Source organism: Melozone crissalis, unplaced genomic scaffold, assembly GCF_028551555.1.
Source record: "Melozone crissalis strain CALT ecotype California unplaced genomic scaffold, PUWL_Pcris_2 ptg000005l_1, whole genome shotgun sequence".
Taxonomy (NCBI): Eukaryota; Metazoa; Chordata; class Aves; order Passeriformes; family Passerellidae; genus Melozone; species Melozone crissalis.
The window spans coordinates 20676264-20688458 of NW_026535783.1; the positions used below are offsets into that span (position 1 = coordinate 20676264).

A 12195-nucleotide genomic window follows, 5' to 3' on the forward strand; every position below is an offset into this window, starting at 1 on the left:
TGTTCCTTTACTGGGAGAACATTTAGGTTGGTTGCTGGTACCCATGTCACTTTACCACCCTTGGTCTCTCAAACCACCCTTACCTTGTGCATAAGCAACTAACTTCTCTGACCCTCACTAGCAGGGAAAAGAGATGCAAAGTTTCAGTGAAAGTTACCTTATTGCAAGTAATTCTGCCTTACCTTTAGCAGGGGCCTGTTCAATATATGAAAAACAAAGCGTTTCCATAACTTCCAGGCTCTTCTAGTTACTCTGTTACCTGGTTCTGACTTGGTGAATTAATATACAATACAAACGTGCCAAGTCATTTGGTGCGTGCGGTAGCAAGCTGTCTGGGTAATGAGAGTCAACCCTTGTGGCAATAATCTCCGTTTTATACCAGTTTCACAAGAGAGGAGGTAGAGGGCATAGCTGATCATGAGTTGTTCACCTTGTCTCCAGTCTCAGCTTTGCTTCCTGCTGTGTGTACAACTGTGGAAAGAGCAGGAATGAGGAAGGGAGCTAAACCCAGCCCTTACCTTTTATGTGGATTTCATTTGCTCCCCTGAGGCATTTTCTGCTGCATCTGTGCAGTTGGGAACTCCTGTTGTTCATTCCTCGATAACCCATCTGCTTCTTGCTTGGAGTAATGGAAATGGACACAGCTTTATCACAAAGTATGTGGGTTTGTTGAAGATAATGAAAATCATTGCAGCAGCAGGCTGTATCCTGCTATCCCTGCATCCCATCTAGAACTTTCCAACATACAACTTGCTTCAATTAAGTATCAAGGTGGTCCAGTAAGATGGGCTACCAAGGTCTTGGACACCTAGGAATCTTGAAATAATGACTCTGTGTTTTCAGAAATAAGCCTTCTGCACAGGAGAAGTGTGAGTGAAGGAGGGTGTCAGTCTTTTAGATGCTACACAGAAGCAGAGAGTGCAGTTCTCTTAAGTTCAGAAGCTGTATTCCAGTATACAAGTGCAGGGAAGTTGGCCCTCGCTCATGTTTCAAGCAAAACAAAGCTTAGGGAGGTGGCCATGGGATTTCAGGGAACTGGGGCAGAGAGGGTCTTGCAGGAAAATGCCTAAGGGAATAAAGCCAGTAGCTTACATTTATGTCTTGTTGATCATGTAATTGCAGAGAAAAAATGGATCTCAAGACAAGCAAAGACTTGATTCTGCTTAGAGCATGGTAGGAGAGGAGCTGCAGCAAGAGTAATTTCCAATAATTGGAAACAACATATATTTCTCCCAGTGCTCAAAACAGCACAAACCAGACAAGCCCCCAGCTTGCAATTACAGAGTCTGCATGGCTACCCATAACACGATTTTCACCAAGAATAGTCATGCAGACAATTGGCAGCAAGTATTGAAGGTGGGCATTGATGATCCAAAAGGAGATGACCCGTCTTGCCACCATCCTTGGAGGTGTGTTTATTCTGATATAAGAGTGTCTCTGCTTCAGTTCTGCCTGTTCTGTGTGATTTGTGCTGCCTGCTGTTCACACCAGCAGGTAACATTCACAACTGGAGTCTGCAAAGTGCTGCCAATACTGGGCTGCATCATTGCAGCTGCTAGGGATGGTTGGTCTCAGGAGAGTTTCCTGCTTTTAGGCACAAGAGGAAAATAAAGAGGTGACCTGGCATGAATGAGGAAGGGGGGAAGGGGGGGAAACAGAAGAGAAAAAGAAGACAGTAAAGTAGCCTGTCTCTCTCAATGTTTTCTTTCCTGTGAACCATTGCTCCAAACAGCAAAAGAGGAAACAAATATACAGATTTGATTTCACTTATGAGAGACATGTAGTCACCACAGTGAAAATGGTGACCACCACCACCCTGTGAAAATTTCAGTTTCCCTGAGGAGTGGAGTTTTGGGATTATGACAACTGCAGGTTGAAATTTTGTGCAGAACCCAGAGTGTTCTGCCAAAATTCTCTGTGTCTCTGAAATGGCAATAGAAAAATGAGAGATCAGGAGCTCTTTTGCTTGGATTTTTTTTTCTTCCCCACTTTCTGCCCTAAAAATATCTGAGTTTTAAATACAGGAGGAATAATATCTACCAATCGGGCAGAGCAAAGAAAACAGTCACTTGCTGAAGAAATAATGTAATTCTTTGATAACAGTTTTTTGTAACTGTTTTCCTTGCTTTTAAGAAGACTATAGTTCTCCTCCAGTTGTGCCATTTTTAAGTGCGTTTATTTTGCATTGTCACAACAGACAAACATTGTCACAGCATTTGTATTGCCACAACCTCTGTGTCAAGCTGGACACTTGCCTGGCATGCAGGATTATTTTAATGGGATTAAAGAAAACAACCTCAACCTCTGAGACTACTGATGCAGTGATGTGCCACCCTTCTCCTCAAGGCTCACATGACCTCTGTTGGATTTTCTGTTGAGTTGGGGATGTTTTCTTTTATCCCAGCATGTTCTTTTGGATACTTGTACCACGAGCCTTAGCCTGACATCAATTTTAGGCCTCTATTTTCACAGTGAGGTCAATCAAATAGTGCTTAGCTTCCGTGCTGCTTCATGGTGTGCTTTCTCCACAGGGCTGAGCTGGCTTTAAAGCAAAGAAATCAGATGATTCTGCCAGTGCAAGTAGATCAAAGGGCTTTACCAGCTCTTTACTGCCCCAAGGATTGGTAGAGGTGCATGTGTCTCCACAGACAGTTATGGCTTGGTGGGCTGAGTAATCTCTGTATCGCTTGACACACTCTGCAGTCAGATTTATAAACAAGAACAAAAATTATTTTGTAATGGAAAAATGAAGGATTCTCTGACTGCAGTATTGCAGAGATTAGTTTTGGTATAACTTGTTTTCTTCAAGATCCTATACTTGCTTTGGGTCTGAGTTTTTTGTAATTCGTGGCACTAGTTTGTGCTTGTTTAGTTGTTTTGACTGAAAGAGTTTGACAAATGTGATACTAAACTCTAGGTTGTTTTGATCAATGTAATGCACTATTCAGACAAGAAAGTCAGTAGTTGTTAAGATTAACAATGAAAGAAGGATAAAAACCTACAAAAACTTAGCAGAAGATCTTAAAATCATATGGGGTTCAGGGGCTTCCTGAACCGGGTGTATTTCAGTTTCTGTAGTAAACTGTCTTCACAATATTCCTTCTCTTTGACTGTCCCCAGGCTCCCCTGGGACATCCATCACATTCTAGAACCCACAGCATCCTGAGGCATGGATTTCCACAGCAGACCATTGCATTGGCTTCAAACCTGCCCCATCCTGTTTCACTTGATGGTCTTTTTCTCCTTTCTGTGGAAAACACAGTGAGCAGAGATGTCTGCTGGCTGTCTCCATGATTTTAATGATCTCTATTTGATCCTCCCAATGCCTCTTGCTCTTCCAAGTGCAAGGATTCTTACTGACAATCTCATATATTTGGTTTTTAGCAGTAGGAAGATGCCCCTGACCAACTTTAGTGCTAAGAATTTAATCCTTTCCAAATCTAGTTTCTTGGATATAAATTTATTATAAATTAACATAAATAAATAATACAGGTTGCACATCCATGTATGAATGCCTGAATACAAATCTCATTTTTCCACAACATGAGTCAACTTCCTGTTTGACCTCTGTTCTTTTCCCATCCTGTAGATCTGAGTGGGGAAAAAAAAAGTATTTTAGCTTTCTCATTTTCCCTGTAATTTGGTGAAGTGAGAGATGCAAAGGTTAAATCCTGTTTTGCTCATTAATATCTCAAATATTCAGAGTGCCACAAGACTACCTCCCAAATGGAACTCCTCTACCATTTTGGAAGGGTAACTATCTGTGACAACTATCTCTATTCTTAAAAAAGCAGCACACCTCAGAAAGACACAAGAGTAGTTTTCCTTTGAACATGCCACAATCACAATAAAACTAGTTCCAGTCTTTCCACCTCTCTTCAATCCAGTTTCTGGAGTAAACTTTTTTGTTTAAAGCAAGCCTTTTATTTTCTTGGTGCCAGGACCCTTAGAAATTTGTAATTTAGCAGGAATACCTAGAAAAAAAGTTTTCTGTAAAAGATGGACAAAGTAATGAGGAAGATGTATTGGGTTACTCATAGAAAAGTGCTTTAACAAATGCTCAAGTTAAGCATGTGCTTCAAATCCCACATTTTCAGTAAAGTACTGAATTAGAGGACTGTTTAAGTGGAGGATGACATCATGTCTAAAACCTTGACATGATGAGTTTCATAGGATTTTTGTCATCCAGTCCAGTCTTCTACTGTTCTAAAACCTGCTTACATAAACCAGGTACACATATAGTCCCAACCTTCAGTGACTGGGATAAACCTAAACGCAATGTGATATAGTGGCCTGAAGGCAGAATGCCCTGATAGCTGATTGATTTGCACAGTCTTTCAGGGCAGGGGGAAGGAGTATTTTTGTTTTCATATTTCTCAGCCATAACTTGTACAAAATCAGAGGATAAAGGCATACACACTCAGGCTGTCTGAATGCCAGTGAAATGGAAATGTGAGCAATATTCCAATTTAACTCCACAGAAATCCACTAGTTAGTAAGTAGTTCAAGTATTTTAGTGCCTGCTGTGTTGCTGCCTACAGGGAAAATACTCTAAGTGCTTTCCCTTTCTCAAAAAGAAAAGGAGTTTTCATCTATCTTTTATAAGGCTTTCTTGTCACATCCATTATACAGCATGACACAACCAGCCAAAGGATCTATAGTGGTGGTTTCTATTACATATTTTAGTGGCAAGTTTTTTGTGGATGGTAGAATACATACACATATACATGTGTGTATATATATATATGTGTGTGTATATGTGCGTGTGTATGTGGTGTGTGCATACAAACTTATGTATAAACATATGTGTGTGTGTATATATATATATATATATATATATAGACGCACTTATCAATCTAGATCACTTAGCAGTGAAGATGTGTGTCCCTTATGCTAGCGTATGGAGTGTCAAGTGTGGGGTGTTAATGTCTACATATATGAAATCCAATATTTTTTCACCTGGCCAGTTTGAATAAAAGGGCAGAATTATTCTTATTCTAAGAATATTAGGCCATTACTGCAACAGCTTTTAGAACAGCTTTATTCTGGTCCATGTCTGACCAGCTGTTTGAGGACAAAACAGAAAACAAATTCTGGTTTTCAGACTCCATGTATGCTGTTAGTATCACAGAATGAAAAAAAAAGGCAAGAAATGTCCCTGAATAATATTGGGGTTTTAAGCCCATAACCATCTAATACCCTATTCACTTCAAGCTTGGAAAGGGCTAATGCAGACTGGAGGATAGGACTGATGATCCACAGATCACAGTTCTTTATCAGAAGGATTTTTAAAGGTGCACAAAAATTCTGTATGCCTGTATGTGCATAAATGAAAACTGTCTTCTGTGTGTGACCAGTGAGATGTCAAGGTTTGTGACATTTTAGTTACTGGAAATTCTGATTTTCCTACTCTATAACAACTTCAGCAGATCTGTTAGAGCAAGAGGAGGGCTGGATGATGATCATCCAACAGGATGATTAGAGGGATGGAGCAGCTCTCCTGGGAAAAGGCTAAGAGAACTGGTATTTCTCAGTTTGAAAAAGAGAAGGCATTAACTGAATTCAGCCTACCCATAGCTGAAGGGACCCTACAAGAAACACCGAGAGGGACTTTTGACAAGAGCATGTAGAGACAGGACAAGGGGAAATGGCTTCAAACTGAAAGAAAGTAGCTTTAGATTAGATATTAGGAAGAAATTCTTTACTGTGAGGGTGGTGAGGTACTAGAATGGGTTGCCTGAAAGTTTTGGGTGCCCTGGGAGTGTCCAGGGTGAGGCTGGATGGGGCCCTGAGCAACAGGTTTTGGTGAAAGGTGACTCTGCCCTTGGCAGGTTGGTTGGAACAAGATGGTCTTTCAGGTCTCTTCTCACACAGACCGTTCCATGATTCTAGGATTCTATTCTATGAGGATATATTTGTTCAGCAGTAGTCTTACATATTGCAGACAATGCAGACTGTGTGTGTAAGTGTAGATATACACGAATAATCAGCATGTAAGAGTGTGCAAAACATTACAGAACAGCTTAGTGTATGCAACATTTAGCTATTCTGCTTCTTATGGGTTCATTACTCCAGCCTTTCCATCACCATTCTGGCATCTAGCTCTTTGGCAGAAGTGGTCCAGGCAGTTTTCTACCTCTATGTTTTGCTTTGTTTTTAGTGAACTTGACATTAACTAATAATTTTTTTAAAGTTTCCTGATCCTCCTTGTAAAAGTAATGTTTTCCTCCCAAAAGGCCTTGTTTGACATCCAACATAAAGATGATTAATTCTGCATAGGCAGAATCTTATCATATACTCTTAAGGATGAGGCATGAAGGCTTGAAATCCCTGGAAAGCAGAGAATTCCCAGAGCATCAGTGGGACACTTAGAAATAAGTAAGAAAAACTATTTTGTGGATTTAAGGAATCCCCAAATGTTTTCAAACCCAACCTTACAGTTACTGAAATATTTAAATAACAAAAAAAAATAGGTTTGCAGATAAGAAATAAAAACCATTGTTCCAGTAAAAACAGAGGCTGACTGCCTTCATTTATTACTCAGTATTTCTGTCTTGGCTGCAAAATCTAAAATGAGAAAAGGTCTTGAGGAGAGGGAACCTCGTCCAGGATGGGGATGGATGGATGGATGGATGGATGGATGGATGGATGGATGGATGGATGGATGGATGAGGAGAAATGCTCCCAAGAAAGTGCAGAAGGCTGACAAAAGCAAAGAGTTTACCTGCTTAAGAGGAAGGTGTTGCAGGGGGAAAAAGCAGGTCATTATCCTCTTGAAACACCTGAGAGAGTCTGCTGCCTGCTGAAGGGGGCAGCCTGGGCACCGGCGAGTGGCAATGAGCGGGGCTGTAACAGCTCAGCTGTGCACAGGACTCTGCTGTCCTTGGCACCACTCGGTCACTCCAGCTTAGGGAGGTGGTAAGGGCCAGCTGCTGGCATGTGCTGGTGACTTGAATGTTAAACACAGACAGCTGGACATTACCAATCCCATTTACTTTGTATGTAAATCCCAGCAATCTTGCTGAAACATCTTCCCCCATTGAGTCTAGGGAAAGCCTTACCACCAACCCTGCTGGGGAAAAATGAGGTCTGCAGACTGCTGTCTTCCTCCATGATGCCACCCCTGCTTTTGTGACATCTTGTTGTCACAAGAGTGCACCCCAGTATCCATGGTTTTGGCCCCAGCATGTCAAATGGAAAATCACATCTTTGTCCCTTTAACTTCTCTCTTAGCTGTTATGCCTGTTTTCTCCCCTCCTCTGGGACTGTGCACTGTTGCTGCTCCGGCTGCTGGGAGCAAGCGAGGAGAATTTCTCCTACTGGCAAGTAACCAGGCAGTCTGGGGCTGGCATCTTCCCAGGACACTGCTGTTTGCATACCAGCAGGCAGAGGAGCAGGTGAAATGGGACTGGTGACATCTGTACAGATGTGTTTGACTGCTTACATGCTGTTACGAATCTGCTACCCTTAAAGCCTACATTTCTCTGACGAGATATCTCTCCCTCTCTCTCTCTCTCTCTCTCTCTCTCTCTTCCCCTCTCTCTCCCTCTCTCTCTCTTTCTCTCAAAATTATTTTTCCAAGGAGAAAAGGAAAAGGCAGACAGAAATAGAAGGCAAGAGACAACAGCTTGAGGACCAGATACTTCAGCTGCAGCATTTCAAGGTAAGGGACTGATGCCAGAAATGATGGATTGACTAAATCTGTTCATTATTAGACATGCAGATCACACGTCTGAAAGCTGGGAAAAGCCCACTCTGACATGAAGCAGCTTTCACTGCCGGAGCCTATCTCTTGCAGTGATCATGTCCTGCCTGCTTTTCATTCCGTGTGTTTCATGCACAGGACCATGTTTTTTAAACGGTTTAGGAGCGTGGAGTCGGGAGGGTGTGAGTGCAGGCAGCACAACAGTGCTGACATTATTAAATGCTGTTATTTATTATACATAATGATGAGACACCAATCGCTGTGGCTTGGGTGTGTGCTGCATGGCTTCAACCAGCACTTTCAGCCTGCAGAGCTGTGTTGGATTTCTCTGGTGCCTGTTGTTAGGTTTTGTGTGTGTGCATTGCAGAAGGAGTGTTAGTTAGCGTGCATCTGTGTATGTGTGTAAAGATTTCATTGTAGGATGAAGTTATTAGGTGTGCATAGCATAATAAAATGGGCATGTATGTACATGCAGGGAAGGTGTTGATGCATATGTGTGTATCTACATGGAGAGGCGCCTTGATATTTAACAGGGTGCCAAGCAATCCCAGTCCCTGCTGGTCTCCATGACAGCTGCAGATAGCATCATTTGAAAGCCATCCTTGCTGTTTCTATTGCTTATCCCTCCTGTCAGGAGCATATTTGTGCATAGCAAAGATAAGAACAAAAACATACATGTGATCTTTTTGTAACCAGTGAGAAATTTTGGGTCAGATCTTGCTATATTAGTTCAGTAGGGGAGCCTGAGGAATTTCAGTGATTAAAATATCTGAGAAAGATTATTAGAACTGGACAGTTTATCCTCACAGCAAGTGAGCTGAGCTGTGTTTTTAGAATTAAGATATTTAGGTTGTTTGTGGAATAAGTGTGTGTGTGTGTGTGTGTGTGTGTGTGTGTGTGTGTGTGTGTACGTGTTTGAACAGTGCACCTGCATCAGGAGATGGTGTGCAGAATATCTGTGCGCACACATGCACTTGTAGACCACACTGCAAGTTATGCTACAGGCAGGATAATTCTCCTGCCTCTCCAAGACCCTGCAGTCATGTTCTGCAATTTATTCATCTTTTTCTGGTAAACACAATGCAGTTAAGTCCAAGTAATTGATATCAGCCTACATAAATGCTGCAATCAAGTTTACCACCAGTCTGTGGATGTCAAACATTGGTGTTTCCAGTCAAAGATGTGATTGCATTTCTGTGGGGCAACAGGAATTGCCATTTTGCTCAGGCTTCCGTTGAGTACAGGCAGGGGAGAATTTTTTCAGATAACTATAGGATGCTGCAGCATAGCAGTGCAGTACTCTTCCAGTACCTTCATGATGCTTTTTTTTTTCCTTTTTGCTACCAAGCTGATGACTCCTTTTAGCATGTTAACTGTTTCCAAGCTAACTGCATTATGATTCTTTGTGAAATTCTTTAAATGGAGCCTTTTGGATAGACAGTTCTGTCAATTTTCTGCTTCATCTGTTTTACTTTGATATAGCTGTTTCTATGTTTTATCATCATCCCTAGGAGAAGTAAAATCCCTTAAGGTGGTGCAGTGGGATCAGCCCCTCAGCTGATGTAGACTGGCATTGACTGCAGCCCTGCTATGTTGATTGCCACCAGAGGAGGTTCATTTTTGCTGCATGGATTTTTTCAAAGGCATACATGAAAAATAGCTGTGTCCCTTTATTTTTTAACCCACAGGCTGGAGCAAGAGCAGTAATCATAGAGGAAGCTAATGAGAGATCAGGGCACAGAAATTTAATGGCAGAGACATTTAAAATGGCAGCTTTTTCAGCTAAAATCACAGCCAGACTTAAGGTCTGTAATGCTGTGTGCGAGAGTGAGCATCAGGGTATGATAAAATCTACACTACCTCTCTATTCAGTGTCATCACTTGTCACCAGAGGAAAACTGTGCTGCTTTTACAGGAGTGGTCATGGTGACTGCTGCTCTACGAGCTGCCTGTACCACCAAGCAACTGTCTGATGGGAGATCTGAATGAGGTGATAGCAGAAGTCTAACTTGGATTTCAGATTTCATCCTCATTGCTGCTAGAACCTTCCTAAAATAATAAACATGTTTAAAAATGGAGATAGAGGCACTGGCTGGTAGTGTTTCTGTTTCTCTTTGGAGACAGATGAAGAAAACTGCATTTTTGTTTCATACATCATTCAGTGTTCTGGTTGCTTAGTGAAGTGCTGACCAACATTTTATTTCACCTGCCGGTTTGATTTGCTCATTTGCAAATGTGTGTATCCCCCTGCCACCTCCCTAGTGCTCTCCCTCACTTCACCCTCCTTGTCCTCAGCCCCTCCAAGGCAGGGGCTCCAAGTCTGATATGAATATAGTCCCTCAGTTTGATATGGCTCCCCAGTCTGACACACCAGACCAAAATAAGTGCATCTATTTTCCCTCGGAGTGCTAAGTAGAACACAATTCATTTCCCGAATTATGTGAATTTCATCTAATTCTGTGCAAGGCATACATCCAGGTTAAAAGACCAGGCTTTCCTAGGAAACCCCTGTATTTATTCAAAATGCTGTGAGACTGTTGATGTCCATATAGAGTGTAAGGATTTCATATCAGTGTTCATTAAAATCTGCTGTGAAGAAACCTTTGAAAATGAAATCTGGGTTAATCCTGTGTCTGCAGTATCTGGGTTGATCCCACAAGCATAACAGCTTGAATTCACACAAAGACATTCATGCCAGTATTCAATGGGTTTGCTTCGTTTTTTGTGCAATGTCAGAGTAATTTTCTTTTTAAAATGCACTGTGTAAAATAGCATGTTTGGTTACCTAATAAAGGTTCTGAAAGCCACAGGGTTTCCGTTAATTTCAGAAAATTTTATTCACATTGGAAAAATATCTAATAGAAATAATTTATTCCAAATGTTTACACTGATTACCTGCAGTTTTCAAGTTGCTGATGCCAATTAGACCCCTGACGAAACGACTTTACTACCAGTTCATTTGTTTTTCCCTTGTTACTTATCTGGCTGAAAATAAGGCAGCAGCAGGTACTGTCCCACTGCTTTAGGCAGAGCAACCCGGCACACACTGGACCGGGTAAAAGTCACCCCTGAACATGAGCAAGGCTTTGGCAACACATGTTACAAAGGCTCCTGAATATGAGGCCAGTGCTGAGGACATCAGAACAAAAGTGTAGCTCAGCTATTAGTGGTCTATGTGAGATTCAGAGTTAATAAAGTAAAACCTTTCAAATGTGAAACTCTGGAGTAGCAGAGAGTCTAGGGTCATATAGGCTCTAAAAACTGGATTCCCTTTTTGCTGACAGTGAAACCATGTCCTCTCTTCTGTGAACCGCTGCAAAGGGAAGACATTGGTGAGCACAGACTGACTGTGTAGTACCTTGGGGCCATTGAGGTTCTCTGTTGAAGGCAGGAGGTGTACTTCTCTACATTACAATCAGGTGCCTTCATTGGAAAGGCCCTAGGTATTGGAACAGGTATAAAGATGCTTTGAAGCCCCATTTGTTGAGATTGAACATGCTCTTTTGCTCTAATAAGAGTCAATTTACAAGAGCTCCCCTAACCTCACATCTACTCCAGTCCTTAATATGAAAATAATATTTTTTCTTCCATATAACACAAGGTTGGCAGATAGAGTTGTAATGTTGTTGTTGTTGTTGTTGTTGTTGTTGTTGTTTAACAATAGATAAAGTTTAAACTTCATGCCTCAGCAGTTTCTTGGCCATATGCCTACGAAAGGGGCATCACACCTCCATGGGAACTGGAAATGTGACCAGCTTCTATCGTTTAAAATCAGAGAAGTGGTCAAAATTCACCTTACACCAAACATATTTTGTGCTGTATCCATCAAAATTATTTGGTTTCTGGAGAAAGACTGAAATTTATTGTGATTGATTAGTTGAACTGGGGAATACAACCTCCAAGCAATAACTCCTTTTAAGACCTTGTTCAGCTAGGCAGCAGTTGGACAGACCTGTTTTAACAGAGATATTTACTATTTTGAATAAACTCCAGAATAGGAGTGTTTCTTCCAAAATCTGACTGCCTCTTTTATTAGTTCAATAGAATTTCTATTATTGTTTACTGTTTGGTGCTCTGTTTGATGGCCAATGGTAATAAAATAAACCAAATAAACAAAACCTCCTAATTAAATGAAAAATTACTTCTATGCTGTTACTTTAAGTATTACAACTGCAATAAATCCATTTTCCACAGTTATATTAGTTCTGGAATAGTGTAAATATTAGGGACTTATTTCTTTTAAGATCTGCTTCTTAAAGACTGTAGTTCATGAGCACAATGTAAAACATAATTATATCTTTACTCTCAAGAAAAGAAAAGCCTTTTCACATTCTTATAGAGATCTTATAGAGATTTTGTTAGGGTATGGTTTTAGCTGAAACTATCTTATCTGTAAATAAATTTCAATTTTATGGTTCCAGTTATATCACTGTCCCAAATTTAATCTATTCTTAAAAGAATTGCTGTCAGAAAATATAAATAGATATGTC

General features: G+C 40.9%; 1 protein-coding gene across 6 annotated transcripts in view; it reads left to right on the forward strand.

Moving 5' to 3' along the window:
* Positions 1 to 12195, forward strand: part of PALM2AKAP2 (PALM2 and AKAP2 fusion) — a 266500-nt gene that overhangs the window by 41790 nt on the left and 212515 nt on the right. For 4 of the 6 annotated variants that reach the window (XM_054281676.1, XM_054281727.1, XM_054281691.1 and 1 more), the window contains one exon: positions 7583 to 7663. In XM_054281676.1, coding sequence (XP_054137651.1) covers positions 7583 to 7663 — 81 coding nt within the window. Of the gene's footprint in view, positions 1 to 7282; positions 7421 to 7582; positions 7664 to 12195 lie in introns of those variants that run through there. The other 2 variants (XM_054281683.1, XM_054281700.1) reach the window with 2 other exon arrangements.